This window comes from Carcharodon carcharias, chromosome 2, assembly GCF_017639515.1.
Source record: "Carcharodon carcharias isolate sCarCar2 chromosome 2, sCarCar2.pri, whole genome shotgun sequence".
NCBI classification, from domain to species: domain Eukaryota; kingdom Metazoa; phylum Chordata; class Chondrichthyes; order Lamniformes; family Lamnidae; genus Carcharodon; species Carcharodon carcharias.
Genome location: NC_054468.1, coordinates 54,864,855 through 54,883,951, shown reverse-complemented (window position 1 = coordinate 54,883,951; position 19,097 = coordinate 54,864,855). Strand labels below are relative to the sequence as shown.

The following is a 19,097-nucleotide window of genomic DNA, read 5'->3' as shown; positions in this document are numbered from 1 at the left end:
CCAGGAGGCTGCAGACATCAGCGATGATTAAGCCTGAAACTCCCGAGACACTGGTGCTCAGACATGTGGAGTGTGCAGATCCTCTGCCTGTAAATCCTGTGTTGGGAGGGCATCACATAGTTGGAGCTGGATCTCTGTGTCCATCCCCTCTACCCTGTAGAGTGGCATGTCACTGAGGAGATGGCAGCCAGCGCTGTCAGTATTGCTCCTGCTGTTACCATTGGTGTCAATGTTCCTGCTTCCCTTTGCTCTTTGTCAGACCTACAAGGTAGAGCTGTATAAATTGCTTCCATGTTATGGCGAAGGCTGACAGCAGGAAAGTGCAACTGAAGGTGAATGAAGTGTAAGTGAAGTGACTTCCAAGCAGTGAAAGGACTCTCTGAGGAGGAGTGCTGTGAGCAGCAGCCTCTGACCTGACTAAGGCTGGGGTTATTCAGTTTCACTGTTTAAAGGCTTCCCAACCTCTCGCTTTCACTGAAGTTGCATTCCCCACTGTGTGGTCATCTTGGTGACCCTGCTGAGTTGCTGACAGTTTGGGAAGTAGGTCTGCCGGCTGTCCAGTGTATAATCCTTGATCACAACAGAACTTAACTGTATATTTTAATATTTAAAGGTCTTACGCATCAGCTGCATGGGGGTTGCCCGCTCACCTTCAAATCCACCCAGGCCGAAAGCCAGAAGATGGCGGGATGAAGTTGGGATCCCGACCCAGTGTCACTTTTAGGGGATTTAACTCTCCATGTGCACCCAAATGAGCCTCCCCTTGCCTGGAAAAAAATCCCCCTAATGTTTCTAACAAACTTCAGTGCTGGTTGGTTAAGTCTTCCTCACCTGTTTGTTGAGCTTTCATTTTGTGCATCATCCACCTTCAGATTTTAAAAAAAGTTATAGATTTATCATTTGGATAATGGCTAAGAATAGAGAGCATTTACATGTGGAGCTGGGGCAGTGGGGCACACAAACAGAGGAAATACTGCAATAGAAAAGTGATTCACCCATTGATTATAGACTTTTTAAAATGGATAATTAAATTGAGTTTTCAACTTTTAAGCATTTGCTATAATACAGTAGAAATTACCAGGCCCTGAGTGGAGTTCAGCCTGTCAGTTTTTGGAGTGGCCAAATTTTAAATCTAAATAAAAAAAAAATGTTTTTTTTCATTACCCAGCCATAGAAAAAAAAAAAACATGGTTTTCTGCCCCTTTCTTGAATCATGAGTTTGACTTTTTTTGTGCATTCAGTCAGCTCCTTAATACCATTAATTTAGATGACCAATATGTGACTACTTGGCTTGAATCCTACCTCTGGTTGGTTACACTATGATCCCATAATTAGATTCCTGAACATACACTATTCAATAAACCTTGTGAATTGACACAAATTTAAAATTGTGGGTATCTGAGTTGATATTATTTGACTAACAATGACAAACAAAGTAGGAATTTCTGCTGTCTTTTCTGTCTGTTTTGTAGCACAGGGGCAGTTAGGCAGAAAATAGGGTAAAATTCCAACCAACGGAAATACATTGGACTTGTGGGACTCGCAACAGTGGAAAGAAGCTGGCAGTTTTTGAGCACAAATTTGGGATCATTTCAGGCCTTCATAAACGTAGTGCACATATCATGAACACAAATTCTGAGTGGGTATTCTGAGCAGCAAGGTGGCAATAAACAATATGAAGGTCAGGGAATGTAAAGATAAATGTATTTTAGACATTTTTTAACTCTTTCTTACATTACTTTCTCCTGGCACTTTATTTTGAACTTTTGTACCAAATGATTTTTCTCCACTATTGGCCCCCCTGGTTTTCACAATGGGAATCTGTCTAAGTGATCTTCAGTTGGAAGAGGAGGTAGAAGCTCAGGAGGCCAGGTTGCTTCCTATCCAATTACTGCGATCATCACACTGCTCCCTGAAAGGATAAATGCTAATGAGCTGGCACTGGCACATTGGGTATAAACAACACAATTGTTGTTCCATTTCAGTCTGTCTAAATCCCACCGGTAGCATGAGTTACACCAAAAAAGGAAAAGCTAGTTCACAACGATTCTATATTGGTATGTGAATAATCCCACACACGAGATGTTGTACTTAATGATCAAAAAGCTGTGTTCATGTATGATGTAAAGAAACAAAATTTGAATTTAAATTCAGGTTTAGAGTTCCCTCACCCAAATCCCAGCAAAATACTGAATTGCCAGCCGCTTAATTTTTTAAAATCTTATCGGCAGGTATCCTGTAATCCTCTCTATTGAGAACCACTGCAGTATTCAGCAGCAACAGAAGATTGCCCAATACTTAAAGGATATCCTTGGTGACAAACTGGATTTATCCCCTGCTGGTACTCATGTCACGGATCGATTTCCCACTCCTAAGCGCCTGAGAGGAAAAATTCTCATAAAGGTAATGGTTTCACAATGTTTTTAGAATTTTTGATCATTTTTTATTACGGCGAGGCTTTGTATTGGGTTAGGATTCAAGTTTTGGTTTTAATTTAAAATGGAGTTCACCAAGCTTAGAAATTCTCCTCTAGTATGGAGTGGTCGGTACACAGAGGGGACTGAAATGTTGCCATTGCCCATGACAGTCAGAAACAGTAAGATGGACCTTCCATCTGAATTTTATGGGCAGCAGCTAACTAGGTGGTTGCCACCAGGCTGCTGTCTTACTCCTGATAGCAGCCTGCCCCAAGGACTAGCCCAGTCAGAGGGCTGGCAGCTTGCAGCTTCAGCAATGCCATCAGGAGCAGTGGCCGCTGGGCCCCTGTAGCCTAGAGCTGGTAGGATTTTTAAAAATTTTAAAAAATTCATAGGGTGAGTACTGGCAAGGAAACCCCTCAGGGGTTATCATAGGGGCTACAGGTGCTGCCTTCCCTGCCCGTGGCTCCTTTTTGATATTAAAATCTGAATGATGCACTAGTGACATCGGGACACATGCCCGACATCACCGCGTGTCATTATACACCTCGGCGAGCAGGCCCTGCCCCTGCTCACCAAACCGAGGATTCTGCCCCAGAAGTTTCAGCAGCATGCTTGTCAGTGACTTTTTAACTCGACTACAAAAATTACATCTGACTGCTGGTTTCCCAACCCATTAGAGCTGGCAGGAGCGATGATGACCTGCTGTAATCTGTTTCAGCATCACTATTTAACAGGACCCTGCGAAGGTGAGATTGGAAGCCTCAAAAACTGTTGAAACCGAGCCAGCAAGTTGAGAGAGATGGAGAGTCAACAGCAAAGGCTGAACCACATTTCTCAGATGTGTCCCTGGACATCAGGCTGTAAGGGTCTGAAGGGAGATTCTTTTCCCTGCAGGCAAGAGGAAGAAGCTTTCTGCAGATATCCTTGGCGACAAACTGGACTTATCCCTTGTTGGTACTCATGACACAGACCAATTTCCCACTCCTAAGCATCTGAGGGGAAAAATTCTCATAAAGGTAATTGTTCCACAATGTTTTTAGAATTTTTGAAGTGCACTCAGTGGGACCGCCAAGACAGGTTGTCACATCGTGGAGCACACATCACAAGTGAGCAGGAGCAGGTGGTGGAGATGGGAACAGTAATCCAGAGGGCGCCGGATGCTCCAAGCTCTGCTCAGCTGGACACAGATGGCCAACCTCAGAGGTCATCAATGAAAAGGACTACGAAAACAAAAATTGCTGGAAAAACTCAGCAGGTCTGACAGCATCTGTGGAGAGAAAGACACAGTTAATGTTTCGCGACCATATGACTCTTCTTCAGAACTGAAGAAGAATCATATGGACTCGAAACGTTAACTCTGTCTTTCTCTGCACAGCTGCTGTCAGACCTGCTGAGTTTTTCCAGCAACTTTTGTTTTTGCTTCAGATTCCCAGGATCCGCAGTATTTTGCTTTTATCTTAATGAAAAGGACTACCCTAGAACAGCAGCGGAAAATGTGTGAAATTCTGTCAGCTTTTCCAGAGGCACTGCGTACAACTGGAGAGGGATTGGAGGAATCTGTCTCTGCCATGAATGTTATGATGTCTCATCCATTTATCTGATAGCTATGCCAGTGGAAAGAGTGGCCACATTCAGGAAGCACCAGACATGGCAGGCAATATGTGCAAGCTGGCCCTGACCAATGGCCTACAAATTCAGTTTACCACTTGAAGCAGGGTGGAAGAAAACCTCAACTTGGCTGTTCAGAGCCTCACTGAAGTGCTGCAAAGTTCTCTCCAACTCTTGGCTAGCTGGGAAGTGTGGGTGCGCCATGAGAGGGAAGATGGGGAAAGGGCACATGGAATTGCAGACTCTGCTCAAAGCACTTTGACTTCTACCCACATGCTGCCTCTGTCCCAATGACCAAGTCTGCCCCTGTACATGTGCACTTACGTAGTCTTTAGTTGTGGCTCTCATGGGCTCCAAAACCCAGAGGATGTCAGCTAAGCTATGTAGCAGGGAAACGAGCCTCCGGGTCTGCTGAAGCTACAGCGGTTATGCCAAATAAGGGTAATAGGAAAAGATAGAGAAAGGATTTGTAGTTGCACCAGGATACTCACTTTGGTGTTTTGCACTGTGTAACATTGTAATTTTCTTGTTCAATGTTTATCAGCCATAGACTTTATTTCAAAGCTCCATTGTCCCATTTTCTCCTTAGTTGCCGTCAGCCTTGTGAAAAAGGGTATGACAAGAATAAAAAATGAGCAATGGGTAACTGTGAGAGGGATGGATTGTTGACTGTGGGACTGCTTTGTACTGAAGGCTAAGGGACACAGCGGGTTCAGAATTAATGTGCCAGATGGCTGCATTGTGTTAGATTAGCTGAAGCATGTCTCATCGATCCATCCAAGCTTCCAAGTTAGTGACTACAGGTTCCTTCACTACATCAGGTTCCTCGTTCAAAGATGCAGAGTGGTGGTCATCTTCCTCCTCCTGGAGCTCCAGTCCTTGCTGCTGTGTAGTGTTGTGCAAGACACAGTCCAGCACTACCATTCTGGAAACCCTTGCTGATACATAGTGAAGGGAGCCCCCAGACCTGTCCAGACAAATGAATCAGGCCTTCAGCATCCTGATGTCTTGCTCAGTGTCATTTCTTGTGTTCATGTGGCTTTGGTTGTACCTTTCCTGAGTGTCAGTGCAGTAGGGAAACAAGCAGAACTCATGGGTGCCATCAGCCACATCCTTAAAGGTAGTTCTTCTCTCTAAGGAGCCATCCACTGATTCTACTTGGAGGCGAGAGAATCTATGGGAGATTTGCCTGGCGCAGGATCAATATATCTTGTTAGTTCCTTGAGTATCTTGCACAGACATGCAAAATGATCTTTCGGTGGTTTCATACAAGCTGAACATTAAGGGATTGGAAACTCTTTCGTTTAATGAATACTGTTGGGTGATCTGAGAGTGCCTTGATTGCCGTATATGCATTCCAGCATTCCCTGTACCTGTGGAAATACATTCAGTGCAACAGATTTGAAGGCCCTCTCATTCTGATTGGCCTCATCAGTGACAAAAGCGCACATAAGCGCTAGCCTTGGAAAACATCACCCTGGTGATGTACCTGTTGGCAGAAGATTGTGGAACCAAACAAATATATCCTACAGATCTTTGAAAGGTGCCTCAAGCAAAGAAATTCTTCTGTGGTGACATTGACAGCCACTTGCAATGCGTGCCCACCTAGTCCAGTTGGAAGGAGGCAGCAAATGTCAACAATGACCTAACAGAAATGTCTGATCCTCCAGAGGCACTGGTTCTCTATCATGTCCAGAAAGCTAATCCTCTGCCTCATACACTGTGTTGGTTATCAACTCCTGGGAGACAAGCTTTGTGCTTGCCTGCTCCATCATGTGGAGCAGCAGGCTGTTGAGGAGAAGGCTATTGCTGATGTTGCCCCTCCTGTTCCTCATCAGAGGTCCAAGGAAGAGTTGCTCTCATGAGCGGCTCCAATGATGGTGTGAAGATTGACAGCAAAATACAGATCAAAGACACAAAACTCCAAACTAGTAGAAATTATTCCCAATGTGTTGGAAATTCCCCCCAAAATGGTGAAAGTACATTCTTAGAGCAAGTCTTGTGAGCAATAGTCTTTCACTTAGGCAAAGAAGCAGCTGTCATATCTCAGTACTTAAAAGCTTTCTTGTCTGCCACTTGCTCGGCCCTATCAATCCCCACTGTCTTCTCACCTTGCTCAATGTGATGAGTTGCAGGAAGCCTGTGTGCTCAGAATTAAAGCCAAAATAATGGGTTAAAACATTTCTTAATAGGCTTCTAACACATGTGCTGCCAGGCCTGCCTGCCCTATGGGGGTTTCCTGCATGTTAACAATCATGCTTGAGTTAAAAACAGAAGTTGATAGATTCCTGTGGGCTTCCCGACACCCTGGCAGTTTCTGATCTTTCAATCTGTCACCCACACCGAAAGCTCTCTGCCCTAGCAGGTTATAATTCCACCCAGCGGCTGGAATTTCCCAGCCCCTCATGCCAGCAGGATCTTCAATGGCTCGCAGGGGGCAAGTGCCACAGAGGAGCTGGAAAATTCCAGCCAACATTTCAGATTGATAACCTCTCGTCAGAATAATGTTGAGAGATCATTTTGTTGAGTTGCTAAGAGGGGAGCCAGTAAGGTCCAGGTACATTACCTTAGGAAAAGAGCCTAGCATGTCCTGCATAAGCCTTGGTTTTAATGCTAAGTCAGACAAATAGAATGGTAAGTAAAAACAGAAAATGCTGGAAAGACTCAGCAGTTCTGACAGCATCTGTGGATGAAACACAATTAAGTTGGGTATGACTCGTTCCGAACAGGAGTCATATTCAACTTTAATATTTCAGATTTCCAGCATCTGCAGTGTTTTGTTTTTATATAAAAGATTGGTAATTAGACCACTCACTGAGACTGCTATACAAAGTTAATTTATTTTTCTTTAAGGGAATAGAAATTAGAATAGGTGAGAGCATTTATCACCTGTTATTCTCAATTCACTTACTGTCGGTAAACTAAAGCAGGTTAATGATTCGTAGCTGGTACGCTGGTTTGTTTCTTTGGCCACTTTAAAAAATAAATTGTGATGTATACTTGACAGTCAATGCAAAATACACAATTTTTAGTTCTGATCACAAGATTGTCTTATGGTACACTATATTGTGATTATATAATAGGCAGAACAAACACACTTAACCATAAGATGCACAGTCCATTTATACACCAGTACTGTTGTATGTAAGAGTACATCCAAGGCAGATCTTAGTCTTGCAACATGTGCATGCCTTATCATGACACTAGAAAAGGTTTGTAAGATGCCCAGGAAATCAAAAGGGTGTGCTGTGGCTGGGCATTTTTAAATTTTGCATTCAAATAAGACTGAAATTATATTCCACATGAAGTCAATCAGGTGTGAGTTGGAGCAGCTCTTGTGTTGTTTGAATGTTAATTTGCAATCTAAAATTCAAGTTATGTTGATACTTTTGCAACTATGTGGACCCAAGGCCAATCCACATTAACTCAAAAGTCTCAGTATAACTATCACCTTGTTGATGTAATGGACTTAAAAGCAAACATACAATGAAATGGATGTTTCCAAAGCACAAGCTATTATGTATATTTAAGTTGCCAGGCCATTACTGTTAGATTTGCGTGTTCCCCTGATTAAAGTACACATTTTCTTGAAGTACTGGAAAGTCATTCTTATTTGATCCAAATATAACCTTGTTCTAAAATCAAAGGTGTAGCATCAAACCCTTATCTATTTGACAAATATAATCTCAATAGTATAAAAAAAACAAAATTGAACTAGTTAAAGGTTAGAATTGACCAACTTGTGCATTGCTGATTTGTTTCAGGGGAAAAAACTGCCTCCTGACCTCAGGACTGATGCAGAAGAAGGAGAGGTGTCCGATGAAGATAGTGCTGACGAAATTGAAGAAGAGTGCAAATTAAAAACCAACGTAATAATTCAATTGAGCATTTTCAAACTAAATTCAGAATTTAACTTTATTAATAGCATTTAAATATAATGGTTCTTTTGCAGGAAGCTGTTTCATGTGCAAAAATTGTATAACATCAATAATATAGACTGCCATGTAATGATGGGTCATATCAGACTCTTTCACTGTAATGACTAAACACGAACATGTGGCTTTACAAAAAAATGTTAATCATTGCTTTCTGCTTTCACACTTTTCCCTTGGTTCAAAGCAAACAGTCTGAACCTAAGAAGTTCCACTGTTTTGGTTGATCCAGCCAAGAAAGTGTTTGTTGTTTGTGAATGGAATTGCCTTTTCGTTTCCTCTTGAGACATGTAACCTTGCATTTTAGAGCTGATCTGTCTGTATGGCACCATTTAAGTGTGATGATATTGAAATTATTTAATTTTGGCTTCTAATCATACAACAAAAATTTCTGTAATTTTCCTTGAACATGCATAAATAGAAATTGCATTCCAAGTGGCTTCAAATAATTATACTCAAATTTCTTAAAGCAGGCTAGACGAAACATTGAAAAGTACCTACCCTAATAAATTAAAATTAAACCAGTCTTTGTTTTCCACTCAAGGGTGTACATAATGAATTGTGGGGAATGAATCCTGGCATAGGCAGGTAAAGATGCCATGAAACTTGTGGATCTCCTGTGACATTGGTAGTGGCAAGTTGGAAGATGCACCATCTTCTAACAGAATTATTCTGCCATGTAATGTGTGATGTATTATATAACAGGGTATTTATAACTACAGCACAAAGTGGATGTTGTTCAACCCATTGTACCTGTGCCAAATCTCAAACATGTCCCATCCCCTTTCCCTAAGTCACTTTAATTTTTCATTTTTCAACTGAGCATTTTCAAACTAAATTCAGAATTTAACTTATTAATAGCATTTAAATATAATGACTTTTTTGCAGAAAGCTGTTCCATGTGCAAAAATTGTATATAATCAATAATACGTATTCATGTGCCTTTTATAATCTGTTATTGGTTCTGCATGCATCACTATTTTTAGAAGGACATCCTGTTTTAAATAGCCCCCTGTAGTTTATCTACATTCAGCATTATCAATAGACAGGTTAGTGTAATTTGTTGAATGATATGGTAACAGTTGAGAGACAAATCTGTTTCTTAATGTTACTTGTAAGCTTTGGCATTCAAGGTACCTTTAAAATGTTTGATGGTATCATTATCACTACTTGCATTTAATATAACTTTACACTTGATAGATTTTGTAATGCCACAACCTACAATTAGAATGATCTGAACATGCATTTTATTTTTGCTGTAAGTTGTTTCAATAGCTTCCCCACTAAGACTATCTATTTAAAATAGCAATCAATCCCTGATGACATTATTGGAATCCAATCTGCATGCTTAAGCAATATGTTTCTGCTGGGTGCTCCTATTTCTTGCTCAGAGCAGGTTAAATTTGAAGACTGAAGAAAGAAATCAAAACATTAGCATATAAACCTCCCGGTTGATTTTTACTGCCTGCACCCTTGGTTCTGGCCGAGCAAAAAATTGCCGCCACAATTTCCAATTTTAGATTTGCATCTTCTGTTTTAGCAGTTTTTTAGCAACACTATTGATAAAATGTAATACTATCTTAATATGTGACCCATGCAGGGTAACAGTACAAACTATCATCAAGTGGAATGTTTTATCAGAAAGAAACTGGATTTCTTGCTGAAAGAATCTCAGATCCAGGATAAAGAGAATCCAGATAGCTATACAGTCTGTGCACTTCTGAAAGCTACACACAAAGGCCTAAATGTCAGTCTACAACAGGTAATATTTGCCATCTTGTATATAACATTTTATTCTTCTTTGCCGTGCCTTTTTGCCCTACTACCATGGTTTAACTTCAAGTGAGGGAGGAGGAGAAAGAGGGTTTGGATACCCCTATGCATTGAAATCATTAATCCATTTACTTTGCCAACATCGGACAGTTCATACATGGAAAGTTGTTTATAAGCCGTAACTTAAAATGTTTTTAATGGACTTGTAATTTTTGTTTTTGAGAATATGACCATTCCATCCCAAATGTTTGTTTTTTTCATGTTCAGTTGATGAGTCCATACGTACATATGAATTAGGAGCAGAAGTAGGCCATTCGGCCCCTCGAGCTTCCCCATTTGATTAGATCATGGCTAATGATTGTGTCCTCAACTCCACTTTCCTTCCCATGGCTATACCCTTTGACTTCATTTAAAGGCTATCTTTAGCCTTAAAAATGTTCAATGACTCAGCCTGCACTGCTCTCCAGGGAAGAGAATTCCACAGAACAATGACTCTCTTGAGAGAAAAAATTCTCCTTATCTGCATCTTAAATGGGAGACCTCTTATTTTTAAACTGTGGCCCCTAGTTCTAGACTCTCCGACAAGGGGAAACATCCTCTCAGCATCCACTGTCAGTTCCCCTCATGATCTTATATGTTTCAATAAGATCAACTCTCATCCTTCTACACTCCAGTGAATACAGGCCCAGTCTGTCCTCACAAGATAACCCCTTCATTTCAGGAATGAATTGAGTGAGCCTTCTTTGAACTGCCTCTAATGCTATTATATCCTTTCTTAAGGAGACTAAAACTGTACACAGTACCCCAGATTTGGTCTCACCAAGGCCCTATGCAATTGTAGCAAAACTTCCCTTCTTTTATTTTCCATTCCCCTTGCAATAAATGACAACATTCCATTTGTCTTCCTATTCACCTGCTGTACCTGCATACTAATTTATTGTGATTCATGTACTAGGATGCCCAGATCCCTTTGTACTGCAGAATTTTGCAATCTTTCTGCATTTAAATAATATACTGGTTTTCTACTCTTCCTGCCAAAATGGACAAGTCCATATTTTCCCACATTTTACTCCAGCTGCCAATTTTTTGCCCACTCACTTAACCTATCTAAACCCCTTTGTAGAGTCTTTATTTCCTCTTCACAATTTACTTTCCTAACTATCTTTGTGCCATCAGCAAATTTGGCAACTAAGACTGCTGAGTCTTCAGTAGATCAGAACCAAATTCTACCTATGGAATGAATAACTCCCCATTCTATGTATACCTTTTCAAGTTGGTTTGAACTGTGGAAGCTTGCACATATTTTGAAAATATAGGGCAGGACTTTCCGGTCCCACCCGCTGTGGGAGTTGTTGTGGGTGGAATGTAAAATTTGATGGACTAGCGTGAGAGACAGCAGCACACCCGCTGACAATTAAGAGACTATTAAGGTCCTCAAGTAATTAATTAAATACCCGCTCAACCATTCAGTTGGCAGGTGGGCAGCAAAATTTTCATTAGAGAAAATGCCTGCTAGAATATGATAAAGAAAAGGAGTTGGCTTTGTCAAAGCGATTATTGATCTCCTCTTCTCCCTCTGTTTATGGTTCCCTTTGTAGTCTTCTTTTGCCATGTTTTCTTCTTGGATTCTTCTCTAATGAAAGACAGCTATGGACAACAAAATAAAATGCACGGTGCATATGCAAAAATCCTACTGTTATGGTAACATGTCGACTTGGTTAGGCAACCATACCGATCTCTTATCCGTCAGTTCATCACAATGGGAGACTAGTTTCAATTTTAATTTTTGTTGTAATGGCCCTCTCCTTACAAGATAACCTTTTCATAGCCTTTTGTTTTCTGGCCTTCAATGCTACAGGTTCTAAATCCTACCATAGCCCAAAAAATGCTAGTAGTTCACAGGCAGCCAGAGCCTTTCATTCTCTGGAGATGTCTAACATATTGACCCCCAACTCTCATTGCTAAAGTCATCAATTCTTGAGAAACATATAAATGTGGCCTTGAAGAAAATGGAACGGATCATCATTTGGGGTGCATATTAGAAGGGTGATCGGATTCTGCCATTTCTATCTCCCTGCTGAAGTTGAAAGTTCCTCCCATAGTCTCTAATACATTTTTAAGTGTTGTTAATAGAGCTTTATCACCTTGGCCCATATAACAATGATAATAAAACTGACAGTCACTAAAATGTATTTTCCCCTTGAAGTTCAAGCCATTTTTATGAAGAGGATATCGCTCATCAAGTTTAATTATACTGAGCATCAAAACAACAATGGCTTCTTGTTCACAGCTAATAGTACCAGCTGAGACCACAATTTACAGTAGTTGTTGGGCCCTGGGGCCTGGTTTTCAAAGAACATTGGAAGGGGCTTCAGTGTTTTAATTACAGAGGCCTTTGCATGATTCTTCTGAGTAAGGATGTGCATAGATCCAAAGAGGAGCAGGAATATAATACTCAATCAGATATAGTAATTTTCACTAATTGTAAAACCAGTCACTATATCCAGAATTCCTCATACATGCAATATGTATATATCTGATAAGATAAATAAAGTCAGCTTCTATTACAGAATGTTACCACTTCATTTAAAAAGGTAAGCTTGAGGACAAGCCATTAGTTATCAATTACCTTAATTTTGAGCATCTGTCATGTTGATTTCTACAGCTCAGCAATAATGTTTGATACACTAGGGATCTTTAGCAAATATTTGTCCCTGAATATACAAATGTATGTAACTAAAAATATAAGCAAGACTGCAATATTCTAATTTTGCTATTTATATGAAGAATAGTGTGAGAATTTTTTTCATTGGCATGTGACTTTTAACAAAGGCTAACGTTCTATTTTAGCAGCATACTTCAGAGGGTACCAGACATTTTTAGCTACCCTGAAAACTGCAAGAGTTAAACAATTACTTTTTTATTTCATTAATCTAACATTCCAGCTTGATGAATTGAAAAGTAATTAGTAAATATCTTGAAAGAGCTTTATATTGTTGTTATGTGTCCTGATTGATTTTACATTCCTGACATTCTGGAAGCCAGGGTATCGTGTAGCACACGGAAGACCATGAAATAAGTGCAGCGCCTCTGTCACTGGCCTTTTAACTCAGCCACTGCATTATCCTGTTATTTCAGGGATTCCTGGTCAAATTAGTGTGAATGGGCATGATAATGATCTACATGAATCGATTTCAACTCCAGTATTTAAAGGTCATTCCAAACATGAAATTTTAATGGATTTTGAAGTTGGGGGAAGAACAGAAGGAATTGGGAGAATGAAGGCCAGACTTGCCTGGTTTTAGTGACACCTCCCTGGATGCAATGCCGGGTCCTGCAAAGGCCTTCAGGAAGAGAGACCGTTCCCTGATGGGAAGAAGAAGTGGCCTGGTGGAACCTAGGTGAACCTCACAATAATGAGGGACCCATGTAGCTGGTGCTTTGGATGCATCATATTTTGCCACTGCGTCCTCTTCCTCCTCCTCAGAATCTAAATTAAGTGTATACTTTGTGCCTTGTTCCTCCTGCATGTTCAAACTTTGCTGCTATGCAATGTAATGCAGAACACCATGGCCATTCTCATGTTGTTTGTATGTAAACATGTGTGCTTCCAGATCTAGGCATCTGAAATGCTTCTTCAGCATGTCAATGACACACGGGTGGCCATATGGTTTTATTCTAGTGCTCCTGGACCTCATTGGTTGGATTCCTCACAGATGCCATCACCCACATATTAAGTGGGCATTCCTTGCCTCCAAACAGCAAGCTATTAAGTTTGCTTAAAGGTGTGAAGAGATCAGAGAGGATAGACTGTTGATAGACAAAAGCTGCCCAGGAATCTTGCCTATACCTCCATAAACATCTATTTCTGCTGTATTTCCATGGAGTGGAAGCCCTTGTGGGTGATCTGGGGGTATCTTAATTGCCACATGTCTTCAGTCAATGACACCTTCCACATGTGGGAAGCCAGCCAGAGCTGCAAATCCAACCACCCACTCACTCTGACTGGCAGACAAGACATCAGTCACCTGACTTATGTATGTCTAGGCCACTAACTGCAAGATCCTGCAAATGTCTTCAGTAGAGCCCCGGATGGTTCCAAAGGCAAAGATGTTGAGAATGGCGGTGATTTTGACAGCCATTTGTAAAGCCTGACCACCAGGTCTACTTAGCAGCAGGCTACAAATGCCTGCCACCATATGATGCAATACCTTGAGCCCTCTGAGACACTGGCGTTCCTACAGGTCGAAGAAGCTTATCCTCTCCCTGCAGACCCTGTGTTGCAGTTATGACCCCTTGTGTTCTGCACCTCTCTGCCCATTCCCACTCTTCTGTGGGGCTGCATGCTGCTGCTTTTCCTACTGGTGGTCTTCCTGCTGCTCCAGCTGGTGCTGTTGATGCTATTGGTCATTTTGGTCCTAATCCATTGGTAAAACAGCATGGGTGGCACTCATGCTAATCTTGCAGATCAGAGCTCCATAAAGGAGATCAGACATCCAAAGTACAACACTCAGCACAAGAACTGTGATTAAAGCCTTTCATGCAAGTAGGTAAGAAAGTAACAGTGAGGTTTCAGTACTTATTGGTATGTTTCCCAGCTCCCTCAATTGTCACTGTATTTTCGCTGGTCCTTGCTTTCATTGGTGAGTTCCAGAAACCCCAGGAAACCTATAAGGGCGCAATTAAATTGCCAAAGCCATATTAATATTGGCATACTTGAACAATTAACATATTGAAACAACTGGCCTCTCCCAAAGGAGTTGTCCACGCACAGCCCCATGTGCTGCAGTTAAATGCAGAAGTTAGCAGGTTGGAGCTGGCTTCCCAACATGCTGACAATTTCTTCAATTTTTAACCCTGGCCCACTCTCATGTCTCTGCACATTTAAACTTCAGCCCAGTGCTTTTGTATTTGTCATACAGTTCATTGGTGTTCAAAGCATGGCAAGCAAAGCATGAAGTTAAGATATCAGTAATACATGGAAATGTAATTCTTCAAAATCAGTTTTGCAGGATGAACTGTTTCCAAACATAGTGAATTAGTGGAGTATAAGTAGAAGGCAGCTTCTAACAAAGTTATGAATGGAAGAGTTTCTGAACTAGAAACTCTTAAAGGTAATATCTAGCAAAAGCTGATAGGGAAGATCCCCCTATCATTCTCAAAGCTTACTGTGAAAAAAGAGCAAAATTAACATTCTTCTAATATATCCTTTATAATTGTTAAGAAAGGGAAGCTTGACTTTCCACCCAGACTTGGTCTTGTACATTTGCTATTATCTAGGATAATGGTTTGCTTCTGAGGCTTCCCTCCCATGTTATAAAAACAAGTATTTTCCTGCATAAAAATTAGTTGCACAATTAGACATATATTCGTTATTTTTGTTTTACTTACGTAAGGCGTTCTGTCAAAACGTGGCAGTATCTTCGACAAATACACACTATTGTCATAGGATGAGCCAAATGGTTCCCTTCTGTGCAGTAAACGATTGTGACTCTATTTCATCGTGACTCAGTACTTTGTTTTCAGTGATGGTGCTGCTAAAAATCCAGCTTCACATCAGTAAGTTAAAGCACCAAAGCTTTCAGCACTGCAGCATGCCTCAAATGATTTGCCTGTTGGATTGTCATTTACCCAAGCACTTTATTCACAGGTCATTCTATTTTTTTTACTGTATTATTTTCCTCCTCTTCTCTCCCCTTTCATTTGTTTTGTTCCTCTTTATGTGATAGACACCTAATACCTTCCAGCCCTGAGGGACCTTAGACTTGAAACATGAGTAGATTGTTTACTGTTTCACCACAAATGCTGCCAGGTCTGAGTATTTCCAGATTTTTCTATTTAGTTTTAAAATTAGGAAGAATCTGTCTCTACCCATGACTTTTTAAAATGGACAATCTGACAGGCAAATCATTTGGGGCATGCTCATATACATCACTAATCGTGAGTGGGAAGCTCAGGAATACCATTGCTCCTGACCCAGCTTTTTATCCTGGAAATATAGCATTATGCAAAGCTATTTACAAAGAACAAAAATAGCATGCCAGAGAATGAAAAAAAAAGCTACTCGAACATTCTTGTGTTGTCTCAGTTTGGATTCTACAATGCTCTTTTTGCCGCTGGGATTTTTAGTTTTAAACAAGCTCAGACTGTCTCCTGATTGTAAAAGTCTCACATGAAGTAAGCTTCAGTTCCAACAACCATAGCCCACAACACAAAACTACCCTTAATTTGGCATTCTTGCTCTCAGGGACTGCTGGAACGCAAATGTGGAGAATTGAAAATGTTGCAACCATAGTAGAAGGTGCTTTTAAGATTAAGATTTTAAGGTTAGAGGAAGCTTGTCATTGCATGTGAATAACATATATAACATTGGATTGGTTGATGTCACATGCCTGAAATGTGAGTTTTCAATTTTCAAGTATGAAAGAAACAGTTCGCATTGTAAGAACCTAAATTCAATAGATTCATACTAAAGTAATGAAATGAGTTTGAAAAATATTTCACTAAAATGAATGTTGCATAAACTGTCCTGACTCAGATTGGGACTGTGCAGAATTATAGGATTGCAAACCCACATCCCAAATACTGAAAAACATGCACCAGTTGAAGTGCATCACTTTACCTGCCAAAGGGTTCTAAAACTGCTAAACATGATTGAGAAAGATAATTTGCCTTTTTATTGTAATAATTGAACCATCATAATCAGTGATGAGTTTGTACTGTGGGCAATGCTTTGTTATTATAGTTTAATAATTTTATAGAATAGCTTTTGGCTCATATCTGATTTCTTTGTTTGATATTTTAAATCTGACTGCTTTAAATTTCCTTTTTTCTTGCCCTCCAGAAATTAGAGGTTAAAGAAAATGTTAAAGAAAGTGGGAAGAAAGCGCACAACCGTTCATTTATCAGTAGTTTTTCCAAACACAAGGTAGGATTTGCTAACTTTAATCTATTGATACAATATGTTAGAGCTATTATTTAAAACATAGACAATTAAAAGAATAACTGATTTGTACACAGTAGACCACTTACTATAGTTTAATTGTTTAACCTTATTGAATATGTTGAATTTAGCAGCAGTACAGCCTATAATCAGTGGAGTTAACATGTTGCATTAAATATGATTATTTAATTTGTTATCCCAGAAGAGTGGAAAATCCAAAGCAAAACTGTACAATACAAGTGACGAAGTTCAGCAGGATTCCACAGGGAAAGAAACTGGGCAGTGCTGTAGGTAAGGAATGCTGTGATTCTCTTGTTCATTATTAGTATTTCATCATAATTTTAAAATTAAAAATGTTTAATAAAACTATTAATTCGTTTCCTTTGGAAAAACTTTATCTTGCAAAATGGCATCTAAAAAACACAGCTTTAGACTGCCCCCCACCATAAGTGGCAGCAATCTGGGCTGGCTGGCAACTGCCTTGGCACTGCCATAGTGGTCGCTGCATGAATGCTTTCATCCTGAGAGAAGACATCGGGAAAACCAAATGCAGATTGAGTAATCGTGTTGTAGAATAACTCTGTTTCATCTTCAAGTGTGACCCTGAGTTTCCTGTCACTCACCATTTCCATCTTCCATCCTATTCTAATCTGTCTTTAGCCTGAACAGCACCTCATTTTCCCACAAGACATTTTCCCACCTTAGCACTGACCTAACAACTTCAGACCTTAATTACAGCTCCTATTTTCTCTTGCAATAGGTGCTGGCAATGTGTGGTTGTATGCTAGTGTTTCTGAGGATGAGGGGAAGGAACAGACTGGGCAGAATTTTCAGGTCGGTGTGTGGGGGTGGGCCCAACACACAAACGCATAAAATGACATGCAGTGACGTCAGGCGCCATCACTAGCCATCGTGATATTTCGGAAGGCAGGCGCACTGAGTTCCAAAGAGCTCCAGCCATTAATTAACGGGCCAGTTAAGGCCCTTGAGGCAGCAGTTGAGAACGATTTTTCGCAGCCCTTGCGTTTTTCAGTGTGTCGCACAGGCACAACAGGCAGGCGTGTAGGCCAAATTTTTATAAACCTCAACCACGGGTGGGATAAGAATGGTGAGTGGGCTCGCTAATGCGAGCAGGTATAACTTAAGTTTTTAACTTACTGCTACTTGCTTATGTGAACAGGACAACTTCAATTCTCTTCAGAGCTGCTTTGACAGAAAGAACAGGCCAAGGCTTCAGATCAGTACTCTAGAGGAATCTTAATACTTGGGCCTTGCAGTCTTCCCTTGGCCTGGGAATGATGATTGTGTTCTCCACTGGAGGCACCTCCTCTGAGGAGGCAGAGAGGGCCAGAAGGGAGAGGAGACCAGGAGTCCATATTCAGCCTCCAGGGGTGCCACCTGTGGGAGGGCAGACGCAGGCACAAGAGGTGCAGGGCCAATAGGAAGTCCAAGGGAGAAGGAGCCACTGAAGATGCCTCTATCCTGCTGCCAGGGTTTACAGGCAGCGATGCAGCTACCTCAATATGTCTGAGGTACAATATGTGCTGAAGGAGGCTGGGTCTCTCAAGAGAGACAATGACCTCCATCTGTCAGACGATCGGCCCTGAAATCAGCTCCAACTGTGTGACTGAACAGCCCATGCCAGTGGCTCTGAAGGTCATGGCGGCCCTCAACTTCTGTGCCTCTGGCTCTTTCCAGGGTCGGTGATGATCTTTGTTGAGTCTCCCTGTCAGCTGTTCACAGTTGTTTCAAGCTGGTGACAGACGCTCTGTTCAGGCGTGCATTGACTTTCATGCACTACCACTCGGACGAGACCAGCCAGGTTTTGCAGTGATTGCTGGGTTCCCCTGCGTCCAGGGTGCAATAAATTGCACACATGTGGCCATCAAGGTGCCAGTGGGTGAGCCAGGAGCCTCCGTCAACAGGAAGGAATTCCACTCCATGAACGTGCAGCTAGTGTGTATGACCATAGGATGCAGATTCTGCAAGTCTGTGCAAGGCACCCAGGCAGCTCCCACGATGCCTACATCCTCAGAAACTTCCAGGTGCTGAGGCTCTTCAGTGCTCCAGCACAACTGGATGGATGGTTGCTGGGTGACAAGGGCTATCCCCTCAGAAGCTGGCTCATGATGTCCCTCCGCCATCCAAGAACAGAGGCCGAGCAGCGGTACAATAGGAGCCACGCCTCCACAAGGGCTGTGATAGAGAGAACCATCGGTCTTCTCAAGATGTGCTTCCATTCAGGGGGCGCACTCCAATACCCCCCAGATCGTATGTCACTGATAGTGGTTGCATGCTGCGCTCTCCACAATCTGGTGCTGGAAAGGGGAGATGCAGTGGAGAAAGAATGTGTAGACACAGGTGCTCTGGCTGCAGACGATGAGTCCAGTAGTGGGTCCGAGGATGAGCATGCACAGGAGA

At 41.4% G+C, this 19,097-nt stretch overlaps 1 protein-coding gene across 1 annotated transcript in view; it reads left to right on the top strand.

Annotated features, from left to right (window-relative positions):
• The window catches only part of plch1 (phospholipase C, eta 1), a 91,093-nt gene that overhangs the window by 37,228 nt on the left and 34,768 nt on the right, over positions 1 to 19,097 (top strand). The window contains exons 9-13 of the mRNA XM_041205216.1: positions 2,232 to 2,403; positions 7,793 to 7,897; positions 9,561 to 9,722; positions 16,578 to 16,661; positions 16,879 to 16,967. Of these exons, the coding sequence (XP_041061150.1) occupies positions 2,232 to 2,403; positions 7,793 to 7,897; positions 9,561 to 9,722; positions 16,578 to 16,661; positions 16,879 to 16,967 (612 nt within the window). The remainder of the gene's footprint in view (positions 1 to 2,231; positions 2,404 to 7,792; positions 7,898 to 9,560; positions 9,723 to 16,577; positions 16,662 to 16,878; positions 16,968 to 19,097) is intronic.